Source organism: Macaca fascicularis, chromosome 3 (assembly GCF_037993035.2).
Source record: "Macaca fascicularis isolate 582-1 chromosome 3, T2T-MFA8v1.1".
In the NCBI taxonomy this organism is placed as follows: Eukaryota; Metazoa; Chordata; class Mammalia; order Primates; family Cercopithecidae; genus Macaca; species Macaca fascicularis.
The window spans coordinates 53,161,806-53,186,832 of record NC_088377.1 but is presented as its reverse complement, the minus strand read 5'-3'; the positions used below and the strand labels follow the sequence as shown (position 1 = coordinate 53,186,832).

At 53.0% G+C, this 25,027-nt stretch overlaps 3 protein-coding genes across 11 annotated transcripts in view; 2 read left to right on the top strand and 1 right to left on the bottom strand.

The window, feature by feature from the left end:
* CLIP2 (CAP-Gly domain containing linker protein 2) overlaps positions 1–5,313 on the bottom strand; it is a 115,066-nt gene extending 109,753 nt beyond the window's left edge. For all 7 annotated transcript variants that reach the window (XM_045389722.3, XM_074034766.1, XM_074034769.1 and 4 more), the window contains exon 1: positions 4,991–5,313. The gene's annotated coding sequence lies outside the window, so the exon portion shown is untranslated. The remainder of the gene's footprint in view (positions 1–4,990) is intronic.
* On the top strand, positions 1,826–9,817 carry LOC141409983 (uncharacterized). Its single transcript, XM_074036519.1, has 4 exons — positions 1,826–1,887; positions 4,579–5,666; positions 9,100–9,227; positions 9,408–9,817. Exons 1-4 carry the CDS (start codon positions 1,826–1,828, stop codon positions 9,432–9,434), a joined length of 1,305 nt encoding a protein of 434 aa, XP_073892620.1. The 3' UTR covers positions 9,435–9,817.
* Positions 9,818–18,800: 8,983 nt separating this feature from the next.
* RFC2 (replication factor C subunit 2) overlaps positions 18,801–25,027 on the top strand; it is a 47,593-nt gene continuing 41,366 nt past the window's right edge. For all 3 annotated transcript variants that reach the window (XM_074034770.1, XM_074034772.1, XM_074034771.1), the window contains exon 1: positions 18,801–19,027. The gene's annotated coding sequence lies outside the window, so the exon portion shown is untranslated. The remainder of the gene's footprint in view (positions 19,028–25,027) is intronic.

The window sequence follows — 25,027 nt, the reverse complement described above, 5'->3', positions numbered from 1 at the left end:
AGCACCCCCAAAAGGAGCTGGCCAGAATCAGCCAGGTTTAACTGCAGGTAAGGGCAGACCAGCTTGAGACCTCAGGGTGGTGGGGGCGACGCTGAAAAAGCAGGCCCTTCTCCTGGTGAGCCGGAAATTCCACCCTCTCATCCCAAGGGGCGGAAAAGGCAAAGGAGGGAAATGAATCGGGAGCGGGTGTCGCTCAGGGCTCAGGCTAGAGTGGAAGGTATGATCCCAGCCATGGAGCAAGAAACACTCCGTCAAGACAGAAGCCGTTAAGCAGAGAAGGTCCTAAATTCAGGCCTCGTTAATAAAAGCCATCTGGCCTGTTTCGCCTTCTACTCAGAAGGGAAACGTTTCATTAACATTTTGAAGCATTTTCCTCTGCAAACACGAGTTTTGTATTACTGGTTCCGTTGTGACTAGCCTTGCAGCCCAGTGAGAAGAGCCAGGTCAGGAGGCTCAAAAGCTCGGGTCTGGCTGGGCACGGTGGCTCATGCCTGTCATCCCAGCACTTCGGGAGGCCGAGGCGGGCAGATCACTTGAGGTCAGGGGCTCGAGACCAGCCTGGCCAACATGGTGAAACCCCGTCTCTACTAAAAATACAAAAATTAGCCAGGCGTGGTTGCACGTGCCTATAATCCCAGCTACTCAGGAGGCTGAGGCAGGAGAATTACTTGAACCCAGGAGGCAGAGGTTGCAGTGAGCTGAGATCACACCATTGCACTCCAGCCTGGGCAACAAGAGCGAAACTCCGTCTCAAGAAAAAAAAAAAAAAAAAAAGCTCAAGTCCTACACTGCCGGTCGGACCTACATCTCCAGGTCCTGAAAGGAGAGAGCCTCCTCCTGTCCCAGGGCAGGGCTAGGGGAAGCCCGTCGCAGGCAGCCCTGGCCATCGCACCTGTCCTCTCCTCCCCACACGGGCCTGATCAGTGCACTCTGGTTTCTTTCAACAAATCACGCTGCAACTGATCAGTCCCACATCCGGTGGCACAATGGCTAATTGACCATGGGTCTGCCTCCTCCATCAGCTCATGAGCTCCCTGAATGCCCAGCTTCGCTGGTCCTCACCTAGCACACAACTTTCATCATCAATGCAGCCAACCAATTATCCCAGCTGTGCCAGCCCCGTTTTCAACCCCCAGCCCCAGAGACCACGTGGCCTGCCCCCCACCAGCCCAGCAGAGGCGGGTGGGCTTCCATATCCAGGCTGGACTAATCAGTGTCTCTCTGCACCCCAAGATGAAGGAGACCCCCATTGGGAGGTCCCGTGGACTCAGGCTACAGCCCCGTTCAACACAGCCACGCTCACAACCCAAGGAGACGGAGCCCGTAGGGGAAAGGAGAAGGAGACAGGATGGATGCGCTGAGAGAGGCCGAGAAAATGAAACCGCAGTCCACAGAGAGGAAAGCCAGAGGAGGAGCTGCCTGCCAGCTTCCGGGGTCCCGGGGGGCCAGGTCGCCTGCAATTGTTTGCTGCACAAATTCTCTGTTCTCTACTCTTAAGTCCCTTTTCACTTAACCTAATTGAAGGAGGTTCCTGTTCCCTGCAACAAAATAATTCCAAAGGTATGGGATCGGAGGGCACTCCCACACCACCCTCAAAGCCAGCCCTGCTCCTCAAACCATGCCCACTCCTCGCAGTTTATTAAAGGGGCCACAGCAGCCTTAGGTGAGGCAAGTCTGGGTGTGCCCAGCCTGGGAGCATGGGGAGAGGTACAGTGGAAAGATACAACTGGGGGCGGCCCCTAAAAGGTAGATAGCGTATTTGGACTTTGCACCTGAGCAAAAGGGGTGGGTGTCTGAGAAGGCAGGATCATAATTGTTCGGGGACATGAACCTGAAGAGGGTGGGTAGAACACTGTGGCTGAAGGAGGCATACCTCCCAGGCATACAGTAGGTGCTTAGCAAATGCATCAAGGGCAGACACAGCCACCTCTTTGCACCAGGATATTCTTATCTGTTAAATGTAGGCAGCCTTATCAAAATATCCACAAATGAAGGAATGAATTTAAAGAGCTTAGAACCAGGCCGGGTGTGGTGGCTCAGGCCTGTAATCCCAGCACTTTGGGAGGCCAAGGTGGGCAGATCACTTGAGGTTAGGAGTTCCAGACCAGCTTGGCCAACACGGTGAAACCCCGCCTCTACTAAAACTACAAAAAATTAGCCAGTCTTGGTGGCATGGGCCTGTAGTCCCAGCTACTCGGGAGGCTGAGGCAGGAGAATTGCTTTAATCCGGGAGGTAGAGGTTGCAATGAGCTGAGGTCACACCACTGTACTCCGGCCTGGGCGACAGAGCAAGACTCCATCTCAAAAAAGCTCAGAACCATTCTCCACAAAGTAAGCACTTAATATATACTTTTTTTTTTTTTTTTAACCTGCACAAAATCTGAAGTTCTCACAAGAACCAATGGGCAGGGAATTAGAGGGTCACAAACGCAGCTTCCCTCCCCTGGATATGGAAGTGGAGGTAGAGCAGGTGGCATCAAGAGGGTAGAACTGGCTGGGCACGGTGGCTCACGCCTGTAATACCAGCACTTTGGGAGCCTGAGGCAGGTGGATCACCTGAGGTCAGGAGTTCAAGACCAGCCTGGCCAACATGGTGAAATCCTGTCTCTACTAAAACTACAAAAAAATTAGCTGGATGTGATGGCGCATGCCTGTAATCCCAGCTACTTGGGAGGCTGAGGCAGGAGAATCGCTGGGGGTGGAGGTTGCAGCAAGCCAAGATCGCACCATTGCACTGCAGCCTGGGCAACAAGAGCAAAATTCCATTTCAAAAAAAAAAAAAAAAAAAAGATGGCAGGACCAACTGTCAGGGTGGCAGGGCCAGGAAGGGAGGCCAAGAGGGAACTGGGGGACCACACGTGGGCAGGCCTGCCAGGTGGGGAGCAGGGACAGCTGGAGCTGTGGGGAGATGGCCTTTCCATCACCAAGGGAGGCAGGACCAGGGAGGAGGCTGCAGTGAGGCAGAGAACAGCGGGTCCCGGGTCAGGGCTAACCAGCAAGGCTGCTTGAAAAAGGACAAACAGCCTGGAGTGGGCATGAGCCTCCTCTCCCTGAAACGTGTATGAGTGGAGGCTGGGAAGCCACTCTACAGCAGCAACAACACTTACAGGACATCTACTCCGTCACAGGGCACAGTTCTCCTAACAACCCTAAAAGCCAGATACCATAAGGATCCCAATTTTACAGATGAGGATGTCCAGGCAGAGAGAGACGCAATGTGCGAGGTTACATAGCTAGGCAGTGGCAGAGCTGGGATTTGAACCCGGGCTGTTAAGCTCCAGCATCTGAACTCTTCGCCGCCAAGGTAGACAGCAGATGCTGGAAAGCGACTAGTGCTCCTTGGAGTAAATTCCCCCTGCTGGGATTTTGGGTTCTGAGTGCAGAATTCCAGGCACCACCTTCCCAGCCTGCACAGTGCCAGTGCCGAGGGCTGGAGTTTGCAGGTGCACACAGGTGAGTGTGGAGCAGGCTCCTCCCAGGCACCTCTACCTGCCTCTTCTGCCTTTGGAGCCCCTCTCCATCTCCACCCCCTCCACCTGTCCTGAAGCCAGAACCCCATCATTCCCCGGCAAGGCACTGCAGACAGGAATGCACCCTGTCCTCAACCGCAGGTCTAAGTCCCCTAAATCCTAAGCTGTTTCTCTAACCCAATAGCCTCCTTTTCTGACTCCAAGCCCTTATCCATGCTATTTCTCCTGCACGAAACCCCCTTCAAGCATCCTGGCAGCAAACTTCTGCATGATGCTCTGTGAAGCTTCCTGGTCTGCCCCATCCTCCAGAGGACCCCCTCTATGCCCCCAGCTTCCCCACTAATGCACTCATCAAACCCAGGGGCTGCATTTTTGGGGGGCACTGAGGCTGCTGTCCTGTGTATCAGCCAGCCCCTAGAAGTTCCGGGTCAGGTAACAACAGCTGAATGAATGAAGGGCTTATTGTTTACATTTACAACTGATGGGGAAGAGGCTTCTGGAGCACACACGTGGTGCTCCCTGCACCCTCCTCCTCCTCTTCTGCCCAAAGCCCTAGGCCACTCCACCCACCTCCCTCAGGCATCCTGCAAGAGTGAGGGCAGCCCCCCTCATCTCAGACCCCCACTTCTCATCCAGAAGAGAGAGGAAGGGTCTCAGACACTGGGGGACACACTGCTGGATGGGTGATTTCCCCCCAAGGTGCTCCCTCTGCCCGTCCTTCCCAGGGTGGGGCTGGGGCCTGCGTGGCAGTGCCCAGTAGGCACCAGCTCGGCCCAAGCTCCGCCTGAAAGGTCCAAACGGGCGGGCACTGGAGGCTCAGCCAAGCATCCTCCGCGGCCGCCGCCCCTCCCCGGGAGGAGGGCAGAAAATCTGCTGCCTCACCAGCCACCAGCGCCAGCTTGGGGGGGCACCCCCTGAGGGAAGCCGCCCGCCTCAGTCTCCTCCTACCCCTCCTCAGCCATGCACTCCAACCAAGTTTCGCAAAGGGCATCGGCCAGGCGACCCCATAGGGTGCAGCAGGGAGGAGTGGGGGGCAGTCCCTGTTCTCCCAGGCCCCAGGTTTGGAATGGGGGCTGCATGGCCGCGCCCACCAGGCTGTGCTCCCCAGGCTCTGTGAGCCCAGAGAGCCCTGCGGCGCGTCCAGCCGTCTTGCTCTGCCCTTGGAAGCGGGGACAGGCTTCCGTCCCAAAAGACGGGCCAAACCCTTGTCCGTGGGTGGCGACCCTGATGAGGCTGGTGATGCCTTCAACAGGGGGACCCGCAGCCCAGGAATAGCCCCCAACCCTGGCACCCCAAGCAGCGCCCCCTCCTCTCCTGCAAGCAACAGGGAAGTTGGGGCACACCCCAGCCAGCTCCCGCCCACGCCCACCGGCCGGCCTCGAACCCTCCCGCCCCTGCCCACGCCCCGACAATGCCTCCCGGCCGGCAGCCCCGCTTTCGGCCAGGCCGCCGCCCCCCATATCTCTCCGTCCTTTGTTGCCCGCGCGACCCCCTCCCTCGGCCCCTCTGGCGGCCCCTACCTTCGTCCCTCCAGCATCAGGCTAAGCGGCCAGAGGCCCGGAGAGCCCCGGCCTCCTCTTCTCGGGCCCGGGCGCGCTGGGGGGCGAGGATGCTGCGGCCCCTCCCTGCGCGGCGCTGCCCACCGGCTGCACCCCCTCCTGGCGCCGGGGATCCCAGCGATCGGTGCTCGGAGCCCGGGTCTCGCGCCCCGTCTCCGGGAAGGCGGGAGGCGTGCACCGAGGCCGCCCGGCAGCCGCCTGCGCGCCCCGCGGCCGAGCCGAGCCGAGCGCCGCGCGGAGCCAGCGGGGCCAGCGGAGCCAGCGGCCCGGCTCCGGGAGGAAACAAAAGGGGCCGGCGCTGGGGCGGGCGCGGGAGGGCGGGGCCTGGGGCGGGCGGGAGGGGGGTGGGCGGGTCAGGCGCGCGCGGGCGGCCTCGCGGTTCTCAGGCCTCAGTGCCGCGCGGAAAGCAAGCGGGCGGGCGGAAAACGCGGAGCAACCTCTTCCCCCTCACCCCGCTCCATCTCTTTTCCTTCCCAGGCCGCAGGTGTCATTGGTGGGGCGTCCGGGGTTCTCCCACATCCACCTCCGCGCTGGGCACCTGGTGATGCTTATATCGCGTTTGGTGAAACACATCCTCCAGTCATGTTATGCTTGCAAAGATGTCTCGGGTCATTGGGACGGACCGCAGCTTGGAAAGGTGAGATGCTGTTGGCACTGGACAGAAAGGGATGAGGAGGGGGACAGTGCTGCTGGGGCGAAAACTTCCGGTCTGTATTGGGGCCAGCGTGGGTGGGGAACTTTGGCATAGGATCTCATGGTTATCAAGGATCTCATAGCCTGGGAGGTGGCTCACGCCTGTAATCCCAGCACTTTGGGAAGCCAAGGCGTGCAGATCCTCTGAGGCCAGGAGTCCGAGAACAACCTGGGCAACGTAACATAGTGAGACCTCCGTCTCTCCAAAAATACAAAAATTCGCTGAGCGTGCGCCTGTGGTCCCAGCTACTGGGGAGGCTGAGGTGGGAGGATTGCTGGAGCCCAGGAGATCGAGGCTGCAGTGAGTCATGATTAAGCCACTGCCCTTCAGCCTGGGCGACAGAGCAAGACTCCGTCCCAAAAGGAAAAAAAAAAAGGATCTCATGGTGATCGGCTCCCAAGATACAAATGAACCCTCTCCGGGACAGGATGCCTCTACTGCTATTTTAGAGGAGTTGAGACAGCTGCCAGGTCCCCTCCTGCGTGGAGAGGCAGATGCCAAGTTTCAGCTCAGAAACTAAGCAGGGACCAAACCCTGACGCCTGTCTGTGCCCAGGCTGCGGTTGGCTTCTGTGGCTTGGTTTCCCTCTGTCCCCCCTTGATAAGCTAGCCTGGATGCCTTTGACCTAGCTGGCCTTCTACCAGTCCCGCCCTGCCCCCTTTCTCTGTTTGACAAATCATACTTCCGCTTCAAAGCAGAGCTTAAATGTCCCTGCTTTTCCCTTGAGTGCAGGAATGTGGGTGTTGGGGGAGGTTGTGGTCTGTATGGTGAGACCACTGTTCTGCGGGAGAGAGGTGCCACATATGGTCTTGTTCCTATCCCCTAAGGGACCCAGTGCAGTGCTTGGCAGAGGGTAGACAACCAGTAATATTTGTTGAATGAATGCATGAACTTGCTAAGTTAACATTACCACCCCTCAACTGTCTTGGTATCCATAATCTTTGAGAAATGAGTGAACCCTTTTTTTAGAGAAGGAGTCTCACCCTGTCAGCCAGGCTGGAGTGCAATGGTGCGATCATAGCTCACTGCAGCCTCAAATTCCCAGGCTCAAACGATCCTCCTGCCTCAGCCTCCAGAGTAGCTGGGACTATAGGCATGCACCACCATGCCCGGGTAATTTTTTTTATTTTTTATAGAGATGGGGTCTCATTATGTTGTCCAGGTTGATCTTAAACTCTTGGCTTCAGATGATCTTCCCACCTCGGCCTCCCAAAGTGCTGGGATTACAGCTGTGAGCCACCGTGCCTGGCCTAAACATTTTGACCTCAGTTTCCCCAACTGTAAATTGGTAAGAGTGTTTCTTTTTTTTTTTTGAGACAGAGTCTTACTCTGTCGCCCAGGCTGGAGTGCAGTGGCATGATCTTGGCTCACTGCAACCTCCGTCTCCTGGGTTTACGCCATTCTCCTGCCTCAGCCTCCCGAGTAGCTGGGACTACAGGTGCCTGCCACCATGCCTGGCTAATTTTTTTTTAATTTTTTTTGGTATTTTTAGTAGAGATGGGGTTTCACCGTGTTAGCCAGGATGGTCTCGATCTCCTAACCTTGTGATCCACCTGCCTCAGCCCCCCAAAGTGCTGGAATTACAGGCGTGAGCCACCACACCCGGCCGGGAAGAGTGTTTCAATTCAGTTCAGCGAACACGCAACGCTGTAATGATAGAGAGTGGGCGTGGGGTCAGCCCTGAGGGGCTGCCCAGTTGGTGTGGACAGCCAGACTTGGAGACTAAGAAGGGAGGAGGTTCAGAGTGAGCTCCAGGAAAACTGGGCTTCTGTAGGAGATGTGAACCCATAGAGAGGGAGGGGACTCCGGGTGGAGAGGGCAGTGTTCAGGAAACAGCTAATTGTTCCTCGTGGCTGGGATGCATGACCTGTATATTAACAGTTATAACCCAGCCAGGCACGGTGGCTCACACCTGTAATCCCAGCACTTTGGGAGGCTGAGGCGGGCAGATAACCTGAGGTCAGGAGTTCGAGACCAGCCTGGCCAACATGGTGAAACCCCATCTCTACAGAAGATGCAAAAATTAGCTGGGTGTGGTGGTGCATGCCTGTAATCCCAGCTACTCAGGAGGGTGAGGCTTAAGAATGGCTTGAATCCGAAAGTCGAAGTTTGCAGTGAGCTGAGATCATACCACTGTACTCCAGCCTGGGCAACAGAGTGAATAAAATAAAATAAGATAAAATAAAATAAAATAAAATATAAAATAAAATAAGCAGGGATTTGCCAAGGTGACGTGGGTCCTGCTGGGATGTACCTGAGCTCACCTGAGTTCACCTGACCCTGCCCAGCAGATCTAGCCTCCCACGTGTGCCTCAGGAGGTAGGCAGGGGCCCCCAACCTTCACAGGTACCCCCTCCCTCACTGATGGCCCCCAGTATTATTCAGAGCAACAGCCTGTGGCCAACAGACCTTACCTGGCTGCGGGGGGGTGGAGCTTCAAAGGGCAACTCACCTGAGAGGGACACCTTTTGTCCTTGCTCCAGGTGAGAGAAGACAGGCTTCTGTCTTGTTAAAGTTTGCATTTGGGGGGCTGGGCGCGGTGGCTCACGCACTTTGAGAGGCCAAGGCGGGTGGATCATGAGGTCAGGAGTTCGAGACCAGCCTGGCAAACATGGTGAAACCCCGTCTGTACTAAAAATACAAAAATTAGCCAGGCATGTTGATGGGCACCTGTAATCCCTCCTACTCAGGAGGCTGTGGCAGGAGAATTGCTTGAATCCAGGAGGCGGAGGTTGCAGTGAGCCCAGATTGTGCCACTGCACTCCCGCCTGGGCGACGAACTGAGACTCCGTCTCGAAAAAAAAAAAAAAAAAAGTTTGCATTTGGGTTTTTCTACTTCTTCCAGTAGCTGAATCTGATGCTGTCTGATGTGAGGGTTGGGGTCCTGGCCTTGGCCCCTGCCCTAGCCCCAGGACCCAGTGATGGGCGGGGATCCGGAGGGGGTGTTCTCCCAGCTGACCTCTCACCCAGGCCTTTTGTCTCCACTGAAACTGCTGATTTGGTCATTTTCTTGCTGATGCCAGCTGTGACCAGCAGCCTCAGGAGAGGATTTTTCATGGGAAGAGGGAGCTGGGAATAATTTTTGAGCCACAGCTGCATTCTCTGAGGCCTGCAATGGGCCAGCCACGGGAGAGGCCTGGGCTGCTTTCTCTATACAGGCCAGGTGGCTATCTCTCTGGTATACTACTTATTTATTTATTTGTTTGTTTATTATTTTACTTTTCGGGAATAGAGACAGAGGCTTTCTATGTTGCCCAGGCTGGTCTGGAACTCCTGGCCTCAAGTGATCCTCCCACCTCGGCCTCCCAAAGCGCTGGGATTACAGGCTCCAGGCACCACGCCTGGCCTATTTTTATTTTTTTGTTTTTCATTTTAGAATCCACAAGACAGCCACAGGATGGGATATTTTTGCAGTGCCTGAACTGCTGTTTAGAAGGCATTTGTTATAATGTGGGGAAACATTTATGTATTTACATCCACCAGAAAAACACACTTCATAAAACTGTGAGTATGGAGCCGAGCTCAGTGGCTTATGTCTGTGATCCCAGCGAGGGGAGGCTGAGGTGGGAGGATCGCTTGAGCCCAGGAGTTGGAGGCTGTAGTGAGCTATGATCGTGCCATTGCACTCCAGCCTGGGCAACAAGCAAGATCCCATCTTTATTTTACCTTTTTAAAAAATTGTAGGCCAGTTGTGCTGGCTCACACCTGTAATCCCAGCACTTTGGGAGGCCAACGCAGGAGGATTGCCTGAGTCCCGGAGTTCGAGACCAGCCTGGGCAACATGATGAAACCCCGTCTCTACTAAAAATACAAAAAGTTAGCCAGGCATGGTGGCACACGTCTGTTATCCCAGCTACTCAGGAGGCTGATGCAGGAGAATCACTTGAACCCAGGAGGCAGAGGTTGTAGTGAGCCGAGAGCACACCACTGCACTCCAGCCTCGGTGAAAAAGTGAAACCTTGTCTCAAAAAAACTGGTAACTGTGGTGGGTTTGGGTGGGGGGAGTCCGTGGGATTTTTTTCTTCCCTTTTCTGCATTTTCCTGCAACAGGCATGTGCTGCTTTGAGGACTAATAAAAGAAACTTAAACCCAAACAGCTTCTGTTGAAATGATTGGATGTCGCTGTGGCCTTTCTGCCTAGCAGAGCAGAGGCAGCCCAGGGCGGCAGGTGGCACAGGCTAGGAATGGCGTCACCATGGAGATACCAGCTAAGGCCATCACACTGGTGGCCACACCCTTACTTTCAACTGCATGGGCTTTGCCTGTATCCAGTTCTCCCTGCCTTGGTGTATATGGGTCTTGGAGGAAGCCCTGGTACCTCCCTCCAGGTTGGCACAGTGCTAGTGGAAACAGCCCAGTGGTAAAGGAAGGCTATAGTAGCTCTCTGTTGCTCCCTGATAGGGGGACTTCCCCTTGTTGGGGGTTTCCAAGATGCATGGGGGCTTTTTCTATGCAGCCTCCCCGGATTTCCCAAGGGAAGATAACAAGGCCTCCCCTGCTAGGCGAAGGAAAGTTGACATGGCGCTGGGTGCGGTGGCTCACGCCTATAATCCCAGCACTTTGGGAGGCCGAGGCAGGCAAATCACCTGAGGTCGGGAGTTCGAGACCAACCTGACCAACATGGAGAAACCCCTTCTCTACTAAAAACATAAACTTAGCCGGGCGTGGTGGCACATGCCTGTAATCCCAGGTACTCGGGAGGCTGAGGCAGGAGAATCGCTTGAACCCAGGAGGCAGAGGTTGCCGTGAGCCGAGATCACACCATTGCACTCCAGCCTAGGCAACAAGAGAAAAACTCTGTCTCAAAACAAAAACAAAAACAAAAAAACTTTGCAGGTATTGTGGTGATAAATGAAGACCACCCCAAAGAGAACAAGCAAAGCCTGCTTATTGAGACCTTGTTATTGTAAGAGAAGTGGGCCAGCAAAGGCCAGCAAAAATTTTAAAAAGCTTTATTTATGTTTTGATATAGGGTCTTGCTATGTTGCCCAGGCTGGTCTTGAACTCCTGGGCTAAAGCAATCCTCCATGCCTCAGCCTCCCAAGTAGCTGGGATTACAGGCACGCACCACTGCTCCTCATTTATGGAAAACTTTTTTTGTTTTTAATAAATTTCTTTTTTTTTTTTTTTTTTTTTGAGACAGAGTCTGCTCTGTCGCCCAGGCTGGAGTGCAGTGGCGCGATCTCGGCTCACTGCAAGCTCCCCCTCCCAGGTTCACGCTATTCTCCTGCCTCAGCCTCCCGAGTAGCTGGGACTACAGGCGCCCGCCACCACACCCAGCTAATTTTTTTGTATTTTTAGTAGAGATGGGGTTTCACTGTGTTAGCCAGGATGGTCTCGATCTCCTGACCCCGTGATCTGCCCGCCTCAGCCTCCCAAACTGCTGGGATTACAGGCGTGAGCCACCGCACCCGGCAATAAATTTCTTTTAATTTATTTGTACTTTTTTTTTTAAGACAGAGTCTATCACCCAGGCTGGAGTACAGTGACGCTATCATAGCTCACTGCAGCCTCCAACTAATAGGGTCAAGCGATTCTCCTGCCTCAGCCTCCCAAGTAGCTGGGACTACAGACACTCACCACCATGCCTGGCTAATTTTTGTATTTTTAGTAGAGACACAGGTTTCCCATGTTAGCTGGGCTAGTCTCGAACTCCTGACCTCAAGTGATCCACCCAGCTCAGCCTCCCAAAGTGCTGGGATTACAGATGTGAGCCCGGCCCAGAGTCAGTTGTTTTTGTTGTTGTTGTTTTAAGAAAGGGTCTGCCGGGCGCGGTGGTTTATGCTTGTAATCCCAGCACTTTGGGAAGCCGAGGCAGGCAGATCATGAGGGCAGGAGTTTGAGACCAGCCTGACCAACACGGTGAAACCCTGTCTCTACTAAATATACAAAAATTAGCCTGGTGTGGTGGCACATGCCTGTAATCCCAGCTATTCAAGAGTTTGAGGCAGGAGAATTGCTAGAACCCAGGAGGTGGAGTTTGCAGTGAGCTGAGATCGCACCACTGCTCTCCAGCCTGGACGACAGAGCGAAGATTCCATCTTAAAAAAAAGAAAGGGTCTCATTCTTTCTCCCAGGCTGGAGTGCAGTGGTGCAATCACAGCTCACAGACTTCTGGCCTCAAGCAGTCCTCCTGCCTCAGCCTCCCGAGTAGCTGGGACCACCGGCGAGCGCTACCACGCCTGGCTAATTTTTTATTTTTTGTAGGGATGGAGACCTATGTTGCCCAGGCTGGTCTCAGCCTCCTGCTGTCAAGCAATCCTCCCACCTCAGCCTCCCAAAGCACTGGGATTATAGGCATAAGCCGCCATGCCCGGCCAACTCAGTGTTTTAACCACTGTTCTCCCTGCCAGTCATGTGAAGCAGTGGCTGTGAGCAAGCGTTGGTGGGACACCTGGGACGCCACCCTGTGACTCATGTATGCAGCAGAAGCCAGGGGGCTGAGGCCTGATCACATGGGTATCTTCCCGCTGGATAACCCCTGAACCAGCTTTTTCAAACAAGGGCCTTGAGAGTGGGAGAATGTGGAAGGAAGAGGCCACCCCTCTGCTGCGTACAGCACCCACACTCACCAAGTGACAGGGGACTTAGTAGAAATGAGGGTATTTTTTTTTTTTTTTAGACCGAGTCAAGGCTGCAATGAGCTCTGATCACACTGCTGCACTCCAGACTAAGCAACAGAGGGGCACCCTGTCTCAAACAAAAAAAAAACAAAAAAAAAAAAAGAGAGAGAGAGAAGAAGGAGGAGGCTGGGTGCAGTGGCTCATACCTGTAATCCCAACACTTTGTTCGTTTGAGAGGGAGTCTCACTCTGTTGCCCAGGCTGGAGTACAATGGCAGGATCTCTGCTCACTACACCCTCTGCCTCCTGGGTTCAAGCGATTCTCCTGCCTCAGCCTAGCAAGGAGCTGGGATTACAGGCACGTGCCACCACGCCTGGCTAATTTGTGTATTTTTAGTAGAGACGGGGTTTCCCCATGTTGGCCAGGCTGGTCTCGAACTCCTGACCCCAGATGATCTGCCTACCTCGGCCTCCCAAAGTACTAGGATGACAGGCATGAGCCACTGCGCCCGGCCAGGGAGACTTTGTCTAAGGACTTTGCATGCTGCTGGTGTGGCTCCCGCTGGGATGGACATCACTGCTCCCCAAAGCCTTAGGTGCTCATGGCCTCTACTCACCCTGGGGTCACTTCCTCCCTGGGTTCCAGGCTGGGCCACACACTGCCAGCTTCCTCCTGCCAGGGGAAGTTTCTAAAAGGTGCTGGCTAAGGGCCCCTCTGGAGTCCGTCAGTTTCCAGCCTCAAGGCCGTCCTCCACAGCTGCTATTCCTCACTTAGCCCCACAGTCCCTGAGTCCTGTGGTTGCACATCTGTGTGTTATGTCACCCGGTCCAAGGCAGTGACACGCCCTGAAGCTTGTTTATTCTGAGTTTCCAGGAGCTGTCTGCTGGGGACGCTGCCCTGGGCCAGGCTGGACTCTTTCTCCCCTGATTCCTGTAGGACTGCTCCCGGGACGCCTCTGCAAGACCACACTTTCCCAGGCCAGGTCTAAGGGGGCATCTCTTCTGGGTTCTTTTGCATCCTTCTGATACTTTTTTTTTTTTTTTTGAGATGGAGTCCCGCTCTGTCACCCAGGCTGGAGTGCAGTGGCACAGTCTGGGCTCGCAGCAACTTCCGCCTCCTGGGTTCAAGTGATTCTCCTGCCTCAGCCTCCTGAGTAGCTGAAATTACAGGTGCCCGCCACCACACCTAGCTAATTTTTGTGTTTTGGGTAGAGACGGGGTTTCACCATGCTGGCCAGGCTGGTCTCAAACTGCTGACCTCAGGTGATCCAACCGCCTTCAGCCTCCCAAAGTGCTGGGATTACAGGTGTGAGCCATTACACCTGGCCTGGGCCACAAACATTTGTGTGTTTGTTCGTTTGCTTGGTTGGTTGGTTGGTTTTTTGAGACAGAGTTTCACTCTTGTCGCTCAGGCTGGAGTGCAATGGCGCAATCTTGGCTCACCGCAACCTCCGCCTCCCAGGTTCAAGCAATTCTCCTGCCTCAGCCTCCCGAGTAGCTGGGATTACAGGCATGCGCCACCACGCCTGACTAATTTTGTATTTTTAGTAAAGACGGGGTTTCTCTATGTTGGTCAGGCTGGTCTCAAACTCCCGACCTCAGGTGATCCGCCTGCCTCGGCCTCTCAAAGGGCTGGGATTACAGGTGTGAGCCACTGCAACTGGCCTGGGCCACAGACATTTAATTCTTTAAGTGTGGAGCTTACGGGCGGCTTCCTGGAGGAGGTGACAGCCTAGGTGTGCCTTGAAGGACGGATGTGGCAGGCAGAGGGTGATGGTGGGAAGAACCTTGAAGAGCTCAAGCGGCCAGGGAATGGGGACCGAGATGAGGGCGGAGGAGTGGCAGGACTCAGTCAGGGAGGGCCTTGTATGGCTGGGCTGTAAAACTGGGCTTTTTCCTAAGGGCAGTGGGGAGCCCTGGAGGGTTCTAGGCAGGGGAGAGACGAATTTTAGTCTGAAGCCTGGTTCGCTAGGCCATGTGTGGACTGCATGGTGACAGATGGGAGGAAACAGTCTGGACCTTAGGTGTGAGCTGAGAAAAACCAAGTCATCGAGAACGGGATCCCCACACTCTGGGTTTCCGTCTCCTCCCAGCAACCCAAGGGCCTTCAGCCCCTGACGCCTCTGACGCTGGGACGAGGGTTTTGCTGCCTGCAGTTGAGGTGCAAGGCGGACCTTAGCTGTCTGCCTCTGAAAGCTCCCAGTGTCCTGGCAGGGGGTAATTAGCCAAGCCTCACAGGGCCAGGGACAAGGACATGCTTGTTTTTCCAAGCCTGCTGTCCCACTGTGAAAATCAACATTCTTTTGTGTCCTTAAAGGGATATTAGGCTGGGTGGGTGGCTCACACCTGTAATCCCAGCACTTTGGGAGGCTGAGGAGGGCAGATCACCTGAGGTCAGGAGTTTGAGCCCAGCCTGGTCAACATGGCGAAGCCCCGTCTTTACTAAAAATATAAAAATTCCCCGGGCGTGGTGGCGGGTGCCCATAGTCCAAGCTACTCGGGAGGCTGAGGCAGGAGAATGACGTGAACCCAGGAGGCAAAGCTTGCAGTGAGCCGAGATCGCACCACTGTTCTCCAGCCTCGGTGACAGAGAGAGACTCTGCCTCAAAATAAATAAATAAACAAATAATGAAAAATAAAAAATAAATTACCTGGGTGTGGTGGCTGGTGCCTGTAATCCCAGCTACTCAGGAGGCAAAGGCAGGAGAATTGCTTGAACCTGGGAGGCAGAGACTGCGGTGAGCCAAGATCGCATCATTGCACTCCAGCTTGGGCAATAAGAGCGAAACTCCAGTTCAAAAAAAAAAAAAAAAAAAGAGTGGGGGACACCTGTCAGGTAGTGCAGGGCAGAGGGACTGCTTCTGTACAAAGCATTTCACCCTCGCCTTTTCTTGCTGATTGGCAAGAAGAAGACGCCGCCACGATCTTGGTCCAGAGCGGTGAGCTCTGATAAAAGATTTAGCAAGGGCCAGGCACAATGGCACACACTGTAATCCCAGCACTTTGGGAGGCTGAGGCAGGAGGATCACTTGAGCCCAGGAGTTCAAGACCAGCCTGGGCAACATAGCAAGACCGCATGTCTACAAAATAATTAGAAAAGTAGCCGGGTCTGGTGGTGCCCACCTGCAGTCCCAGCTACTCGGGAGGCTGAGGCATGAGGATTGCTTGAGCCAGGAGGTTGAGGCTACAGTAAGCCATGATTATGCCACTGTACTTCAGCCTGGGTGACAGAGCAAGACCTCATCTCAAAAAAAAAAAAAAAAAAAGGTTTAGCAAGGAGGAGGAAGTGGCCAAAATGAAGTTTTTGTGTCTTTGGCAGGAGGATGTCTATGAATGTCATCAGTGAGCTGGTGCCTGTCCCCCTCTACCCTGGAGCTGAAGGCAGCTTCTACATAAACCCTCCTGGGGCCTGCTCCGTGACTCAGTTTCCCCATCATGTGCTGCTGCTTTTTTTTTTTTTTTTTTTTTTTTTGAGACGGAGTCTCACTCTGTCACCCAGGCTGGAGTGCAGTGGCACAATCTTGGCTCACTGCAAGCTCCGCCTCCCAGATTCACGCCATTCTCCTGCTTCAGTCTCCCAAGTAGCTGGAACTACAGTTGCCCGCCACCGGGCCCAGCTAATTTTTTGTATTTTTTTAGTAGTGATGGGGTTTCACTGTATTAGCCAGGATAGTCTTGATCTCCTGACCTCGTGATCCACCCACCTTGGCCTCCCAAAGTGCTGGGATTACAGGCGTGAGCCACCGGGCCCAACCGTGCTGCTACTGTTTTTTTTTTTCTCTTTCGTTAAGGCTTCCCCTCCACCCTCCCTGCAGGGTCACTGGACTGGTGCCCCGTGCAGGGAGGTACACCAGAGTGTGGCCTCGGACCTCACAGTCCTTTCTGCTCGCTCATTGACCTGTTTGCAACTCTGGACTCACAGCCGACTTTGCAAACTGAGGTTCCCAGAGTAATTCTAACCCTTTGGGAATCGCCCTACCCCCAGACCGTGAACACGCCAAGGGCATGGTCCATCAGTCCAGGTCACCCTTGTGTGCCACTGGATGCATGAAGGAATGTTGACATCAGACTAAGGTCCTGCGTCTGCTCCCAGTAGCCTGATGCCAGTACCTCAAATTGCAGGCTGAGAAGAGAACATAGGAGATGAGCCTTTTATAAGGCTAACCAGAGGGTCAGGAGATGGGCTCCAGCCGGGTGCGGTGACTCACGCCTGTAATCCCAGTACTTTGGAAGGTCGAGGTGAGAGGATCACTCAAGGCCAGGAGTTTGAGATCAGCCTAGGCAACACAGTGAAACCCCATCTCTAAAAAATTAAAAAATTAGCCGAGTGTGATGGTTCATGCCTGTACTACCAGCTATGCAGGAGGCTGAGGTGGGAGGATTGCTTGAGCCCAGGAGTTCGAGGCTGCAATGAGCTATGATCACACTCCAGACTAGGCAGCAGAGAGAGACCCTGTCTCAAAAAAAAAAAAAAAAAAAAAGAGAAGAGGAGGCTGAGTGCAGTGGCTCACACTTGTAATCCCAACACTTTGTTTGTTTATTTGTTTGTTTGTTTGAGAGGGAGTCTCACTCTGTTGCCCAGGCTGGAGTTCAGTGGCAGGATCTCAGCTCACTGCAACCCCTGTCTCTCAGGTTCAAGCGATTCTCCTGCCTCAGCCTCCCAAGTAGCTGGGATTACAAGCGCCCGCCCCAATGCCCAACTAATTTTTGTATTTTTAGTAGAGACTGGGTTTCACCATGTTGGCCAGGCTGGTCTTAAACTGCTGACCTGCCCACCTCGGCCTCTCAAAGTGCTGAGATTACTGAGCTAGTGCACCTGGCCTTATGATTCCAACACTTTGAGAGGCCAAGGTGGGAGGACTACTTGAGGCCAGGAGCTTGAAACCAGCCTGGGCAACATAGTGAGACCCTGTTTCTACAAAAATAAACAAATTAGTCAGGCATGGTGGTGCACGCCTATAGTCCCAGCCACTCAGCAGACTGAGGCCAGAGGATTGGTTGAGTTCAAGACTGCAGTGAACCATGACTGTGCCACTGCAACAGAGGGAGACCCTGTCTTGAAAGAAAGAAAAGAAAAGAAAAGAAAGAAAGAAAAGAAAGAAAGAAAGAAAGAAAGAAAGAAAGAAAGAAAGAAAGAAAGAAAGAAAGAAAGAGAAGGAAGGAAAGGAAGGAACGAAAGAAAGAAAAAAGAAAGAGGAAAGGAAAGAAGGAAGGGAAAGAAAGAGGAAGGAAGAGAGAGAGAGAAAGGAAGGAAGAAGGAAGGAAGGAAGGAAAGGAAAGAAGGAAGTAAGGGAAAGAAGGAGAGAGAAAAGAGAGAGAGGAAGGAAGAGAGAGAGAGAAAGGAAGGAAGAAGGAAGGAAGCAAGGAAGGAAAGAAGGAAGGAAGGAAAGAAGGAAGGAAGGAAGGAAAGAAGGAAGGAAGGAAGGAAGGAAGGGGGAGGAAACACCAGGAATTTGCATGCACTGAGGAAGGCCATATGAGGACAGAGCAAGAAGGCAGCCGCCTGCAAGCCAAGGAGAGAGGCCTCAGGAGCAACCAACCCTGCCAACACCTTGACCTTGGACTTCCAGCCTCCAGAACTGTGAGAAAATAACTTTCTGTGGTTTGAGCCACTCAGCCTGTGGTATTTTACTATGGCAGCCCAAGCTGACTCATGCACCAGGAATTTCCACGGGACTGTGTCATACTTGCAAACGTCATCTGTGACTATGCTGGTGGGAGGACAGCAGATCTGGGGACCGGGCTCTGCAGCCTTCCCAAATGCAGCTTCCTGCGATTCCATTCTTCCACTTTGGCAGTCGATGAGTCAGTGGAAGATTTGCAAACACGGAGCTAAAGGAAGATCTGGAAAGGAGGAGATGCACTGGGGAGCGTGAAGGGCATTTGGAGCCCCGCCCCGTCCTTTCCCAGGTCCCTGGAGCCCATCCAGCTGACCACAGGCACCACTGAAATCCACCAGAGCAATAGAAAAATTAGCCGGGTGCAGTGGCACTTGCTGTAAACCCAGCTTCTTGGGATGCTGAGGCACAAGAATCACTTGAACTCAGGAGGTGGAGGTTGCAGTGAGCCGAGATCACACCACTGCACTCCAGCCTGGGCAACACAGTAAGACCCTGTCTTTAAAAAAAAAAAAAAAAAAAGTCTGGGTGCGGTGGCTCAAACCTGTAATCCCAGCATTTTGAGAGACCGAGGTGGGTGGATTACCTGAAGTCAGGAGTTCGAGACCAGCCTGGCCGATATGGTGAAACCCCATCTCTACCAAAAATACAAGAATTAGCCAGGCATGTTGGCACACGCCTGTAATCCCACCTACTTGGGAGCCTGAGGCAGGAGAATGGCTTTTAGGTTGGGAGGTGGAGGCTGCAGCGAGCCAAGATCGTGCCACTACACTCCAGCCTTGGTGACAGGGGGTCTGTCTTTAAAAAAGAAAAAAAAAAAGGTGCCCAACAGTATCTAGCACAGCAACTCCTCCACTGCATCGAGGCTGCCTGCCTGCCCACACTCAGCTGCAAGCTGCTGTCTCTCCAAGTCTCTCGTCGGCCTGAGGCCCAGAGAAGGAAGCCGGTGTGTCGGTGTGTCGTGAGTCCCCTCTCCCCACTGACATTCCTGACAACTCCCCATCAGGAAGGGAGTGCTGGGGCTGGAGACTGGTCATCCCTCTGGCCCCTTTGCCCTGGGTTTGGGATTCACACCCAGGAGACCCATGGAAACACTGAGACCCCAGTCACAGCGGAGGCTCCAGGTCGGTGAAGGGGGCGGTGAGGTCTCCAAGCCAGGGTATGGGTGGGGTTGGGGGTCTGTAGGGCAGGGTGGGGGTGGGGTGGGGTCCCTAAGCCAGAGTATGGGTGGAGTGGGGGGTCTCTAGGTAAGGGTGGGGTGGGGTGAGGTGTCTAAGCCAGAGTACAGATGGGGGGTTGAGTGGTTTCTTGTTCAGGGTGGGGTGGGGTGGAGGTCTCTAAGTCAGGGTGGAGTGGGGTGGGGTCTAGTCCTGGGTTCTGTTCCCAACTCCGCTGGGTGACTTTTATACAGGTTTCTTCCCCAACCATCCTGGTCCTTGGTTTGGAAGATGAGGCGGGGGAGGTGTACATGCATGGTAAATTGCACTTGGTTTAGATTACAAAATAACGTGCATATGAAGTGGTTCTACAATGCATAGGCATGGCTTCAGGATAAGAAAATACACACCTATGTGAAGAACGCCTGGCTTAAAAAATAGAACTTTCCAAGTACCTTTGAATCCCCTAGTTTCCCCTCTCCATTCCCTCCCCTCCCTAAACATACCTGCTTAACTGAATTTTGGTTTTCTTTCCTTTGCTTTCTTTCTTTTTTTATTTTATTTTTATTTATTTATTTTTTTTAGACAGAGTCTTGCTCTGTCGCCCAGGCTGGAATACAGTGGCACGATCTCGGCTCACTGCAACCTCCGTCTCTCGGGTTCAAGCAATTCTCCTGCCTCAGCCTCCCGAGTAGCTGGGACTACAGGCGTGCGCCACCACACCCAGCTAATTTTTGTATTTTTAGTAGAGACGGGGTTTCACCATGTTGGCCAGGCTGGTTTTGAACTACTGACCTCATGATCCACCCGCCTCAGCCTCCCAAATAGCTGGGACTATAGGCAAGAGCTACCACGCCCAGCCGCTGCTTTTTTTTTTTTCTGTTAAAATTAAGTTTGTTCACTTTACAAAGTGATCCTTCACTTTGCAAAGTAATTTCAGAAGAGTGGTAAATAAGCTGTCGTTATGCATTTAAAATACAGATTTATTTTTAATCCGAGTTTTCAGGGAAAGTAACTTAGAGTGAGACATACTTGCTTTAAATAACAAATCTATAAATGACACAAATCAGTATGTTAGGATGCTAGAGGACCCTGGAACATTTCGATTCAATTTCTTCATTTTAGGAAACAGGGAATTAAAGGTTATCTCTGGCAATCTGGAGATGCCGGGAACCCGACACAGGTCCCCTGGAGATGGAGAGGGAAACAGAGGCAGTAAAGGAAGCCCCTCTACTTAGGTGGGCTTCTTGGACCAGAACAGCTGCATGTCTGGATGTGGTGGGCTGTGAAATGATCCCTGCCTTGCTGGGTGGCGGGGGTGGAGGTGGCAGCCACCTCAGCTTGGGACCTGTCTCCAAGGACCAGCTGTGCCCCTGGGCCCTGGCCTCCTGCACCTTTGGGTCCCACCAGTGAGCCTGGCTCTGCAGGTCCTCTATTCTGGGCGTGCCCTCCTTGGCCCTGGTCTCCTTCCCTGCATGTGCCCTGCCGGCAGCCAACCACAGTGCCCCCTGCAGGCAGGTTCATGTCCCTGCAAACACAACCCAAGTTTTTCTTCCAAAGTCATATTCCAGCCTTCTTAAAAGTGTGGGTTGGCCGGGCGCGGTGGCTCAAGCCTGTAATCCCAGCACTTTGGGAGGCCGAGATGGGCGGATCATGAGGTCAGGAGATCGAGACCATCCTGGCTAATACGGTGAAACCCCGTCTCTACTAAAAAATACAAAAAAAAACTAGCCGGGCGAAGTGGCGGGTGCCTGTAGTCTCAGCTACTCGGGAGGCTGAGGCAGGAGAATGGCGTGAACCCGAGAGGAGGAGCTTGCAGTGAGCTGAGATCCGGCCACTGCACTCCAGCCTGGGTGACAGAGCGAGACTCCGTCTCAAAAAAAAAAAAAAAAAAAAAAAAAAAAGTGTGGGTTTGGGCTAGGCGCGGTGGCTCACGCCTGTAATCCCAGCAATTTGGGAGGCCGAGGCGGGTGGATCACAAGGTCAGGAAATCAAGACCATCCTGGCCAACATGGTGAAACCCCGTCTCTACTAAAATACAAAAAAAAAGAAAAATTAGCCTGGCGCAGTGGCACCAGCCTGTAGTCCCAGCTACTAGGGAGGCTGAGGCAGGGGAATTGCTTGAACCCGGGAGGCAGAGTTTGCAGTGAGCCGAGATTGCGCCACTGCACTCCAGCCTGGGCAACAGAGTGAGACTTCATCTCAAAACAACAACAACAACAAAAACAAAACTGTGGGCCTGTCGCCGTGGCTCACGCTTGTAATCCCAGCACTTTGGGAGGCTGAGGCGGGCAGATCACGGGGTCAGGAAATCCAGACCATCCTATCTAACACGGTGAAACCCTGTCTTTACTAAAAAATACAAAAAATTAGCCGGGCGTGGTGGCGGGTGCCTGTAATCCCAGCTACTCGGGAGGCTGAGGCAGGAGAATGACTGGAACCCGGGAGGCGGAGCTTGCAGTGAGCCGAGATTGCGCAACTGCACTCCAGTCTGGGCGACAGAGCGAGATTCCCTCTCAAAAAAAAAAAAAAAAAAAAATGTGGATTTGGGGTCGGTCGGGTGCCGTGGCTCACGCCTGTAATCCCAGCACTTTGAGAGGCCAAGGGACGCAGATCACTTGAGGTCAGGAGTTTGAGAACAGCCTGGCCAACATGGTGAAACCCTGTCTACTGAAAATACAAAAATTAGCTGGGCAAGGTGGCACACGCCTTGTAATCCCAGCTACTCAGGAGGTTGAGGCAGGAGAATCGCTTGGTTGAGGTTGCAGTGGCCACTGCACTTACTCTGAGCAACAGAGGGAGATTCTGTCTCAAACAAACAAACAAAAAAAGAATCCATGAATCCTGTTTCCCCAGAAAACCCTCTCCCATGGCTGCAATTGGTTCTCCGGAATACTCCTTCCTTCTCCTACCCACCGTCCAACCAGGCTGAGGCCACAGATACTTGGAACTCCTCAGCCCTGTCCCTACTTTTTTTGGCCTCAAATAAGAAATCAGGTGACACATCAGACTCAGGTCCCGGGGAACTCCCTGGGAAATCAGACACAGGCAGCCCAAGGGTGGTTTTTTTTTTGTTTCTTTGTTTGTTTTTTGGTGTTTTTGTTTTTGTTTTTTTTTTTTGAGACGCAGTCTCACTCTGTCGCCCAGGCTGGAGTGCAGTGGCGCGATCTCAGCTCTGCAACCTCCGCCTTCCTGTTCAAGCGATTCTCTTGCCTCAGACTTCCAAGTAGCTGGTACTGCAGGTGCACACCACCATGCCCGGCTAATTTTTTGCATTTTTAATAAAGATGGGGTTTCACCGTGTTAGCCAGGATGGTCTCCACCTCCTGACCTCATGATCCACCCACCTCCGCCTCTCAAAGTCCTGGGATTACAGGTGTGAGCCACTGTGCCTGGCCCCAAGGGTGTTTTTTTTTAAAGACAGAGGATATAGGATGGGGTGGTGCAGCCTCACTTAGAATCCTCATCCTCAAGGTCAAAAAAAATAAGAAAAAAAAAAAATTGAATTAAGTCGGTGTGGTGGCTCACGCCTGTAATCCCAACACTTTGGGAGGCGGAGGCAGGTGGATCACCTGAGGTCAGGAGTTCGAGACCAGCCTGGCCAACATGATGAAACCTCGTCTCTACTAAAAATATAAAAATTAGCCAGGTGTGGTAGCGTGTGCCTGTAATCCCAGCTACTCAGGAGACTGAGGCAGGAGAATAGCTTGAACCCAGGAGGCAGAGGTTGCAGTGAGCCAAAATCATGCCATTGCACTCCAATCTGACCTACAGAGTGAGACTCCATCTTAAAAAATGAAATAAAATAAAATAAAATAAAGCAAAATCCAATGCCACTGGAAACCAGAAAAAAGAAGAAAAAAAAAAAGATTATTGGAAAAAAATGTAGAATCTTGGTCCTATGTCCAGGCATCAGGGCTCATGCCTATCCCAGGGCTTTGTGAGACCAAGGCTGGAGCATCACTTGAAGCCAGGAGACCATCCAGGGCAACATAGCAAGACCCCCATCTCTACAAAAACTGTTTTTTTTTTTTTTTAGATGAAATTTTGCTCTTGTTGCCCAGGCTGGAGTGAAATGGCACGGTCTTGGCTCACTGCAACCTCTACCTCCTGGGTTCAAGCAATTATCCTGCCTCAGCCTCCCTGGTAGCTGGGATTACAAGTACCCACCACCACGTCCAGCTAATTTTGTATTTTTAGTAGAGATGAAGTTTCACCATGTTGGCCAGACTGGTGCCAAATTCACGACCTCGGGTGATCCGCCTACCTCAGCTTTCCAAAATACTGGGATTACAGGCGTGAGCCACCGTGCCTGGCCGAGATCTCCTTTTTTTATACGGCTCCTCTCACAGTGCCTGGCTCGCTGCAAGTGTTCAGTAGAGTACAGGGATTGTTACTCACACAGAGCGAGGATTGCCACTGTATTTGTTTGTACCAGAGGCTGGAGTGGAGGTTAGGAAACCACAGGGCATTCCTAGTGTCTAACCAGCCAGGGCCAGCAGACTTTCCATCCTTCCTTTGGTGCAAACGCCCTAACTGTTGACTCATTCCCCAAACCTGAGGTCCGCAGCCCCATCCCCCAGCCACACCACTTCCCCATTAGCATGGCGGTCCCTCTGGTCTCTGCCGTTCTAGCTTCCTGTCCATGCCTCCCGGTTCAACCCACATGTGGCTGCGGTCCATCCTTCACTCCCCTGGGAGGACAGATCTGGCTCAGGGCTGTCTGCAGTCTTGAATCCCTCTCGTCTCTCCTCTCTCCTCTGAAGCCAGGGTAAAGCACACACCGCACAGCCTGGCCCACAGCAGGACTGATTCTAGTACATTCCCAGATGGTCTATGTCAGCTGGGAATGCTTGACTTCCTGTTTTGTTTTCCATCAGCGATTCTAAACCAGAACTTTCTTTCCCATAAGAACGATTTCTTTAGGTTGCTGACATGGTGACATCACTTTGAAAAGGAGGAAAGGTTGGAGCACTTTTTATTTAGATTAGAATTTAAAATGATGCCAGGCAGGGTGGCTCACGCCTGTAATCCCAGGACTTAGGGAGGCCAAGATGGGTGGATCATTTGAGGTCAGGAGTTCGAGACAAGCCTGGCCAACAGAGTGAAAACCCTTCTCTACCGAAAATACAAAAATCAGCCGGATTTGGTGGTGGGCGCCTGTAATCCCAGCTACTTGGGAGGCTGAGGCAGGAGAATCACTTGAACCCAGGAGGCAGAGGTTGCAGTGACCCGAGATCACACCACTGCACTCCAGCCTGGGTGACAGCCTGAGACTCCGTCTCAATTAAAAGAAAAAGAAAAAAAAATTAAAATGAAAGCCAGTCCAGGAAGCAGTGGAGGTTAGAAGTCCTGGCCTGGTGGTTCAAATCCCTCCCGAGGCACTTGCTAGGTTCCTGGTTTGAGGCAAATCTCTTCCGGCTTCACTCCACTTTTCTCATCTATAAAAATAGGACTAAGTCAGTGGAGTGGTGCGAGCCTCTAGTCCCAGGTACTCAGGAGGCTGAGGTGAGAGGATGGCTTGAGTTCAGGAGTTCAAGGCTGCAGTGAGCTATGATCGTGCTACTGCAGTCCAGCCAGGGCAACAGAATGAGACTCTGTCTCAAAAATAAACAAATAGACTGAGTGCAGTAGCTCATGCCTGTAATCCCAGCACTTTGGGAGGCCGAGGCAGGAGGATCACGTGAGCCCAGAAGTTCGGGACCAGCCTGTGCAACATAGCGGGATTACAGGCAGGAGTCACCATGCCCGGCCAATTTTTTTAAATATAGAAATTCACACCCAGTGGCTCATGCCTGTAATCCCAGTACTTAGGGGGGCTGAGGTGGGTGGATATCTTGAGGTCAGGAGTTCAAGACCAGCCTGGCAAACAAGGTGAAACCCTGTCTCTACTAAAAATACAAAAATTAGCCGGGCATGGTGTTGCTCACCTGTAATCCCAGCTACTCAGGAGGCTGAGGCAGGAGA

Excerpts from the sequence above, each read along its gene's own strand:
- LOC141409983 (XM_074036519.1), top strand. The coding sequence starts at position 1,826 with ATGAACCTGAAGAGGGTGGGTAGAACACTGTGGCTGAAGGAGGCATAC. Across the intron at positions 1,888-4,578 it reads GCATACCTCCCAGGCATACA|GCTCTGTGAGCCCAGAGAGC; the intron begins GTAGGTGCTTAG and ends TGTGCTCCCCAG. Across the intron at positions 5,667-9,099 it reads ACGGACCGCAGCTTGGAAAG|AATCCACAAGACAGCCACAG; the intron begins GTGAGATGCTGT and ends TTTTCATTTTAG.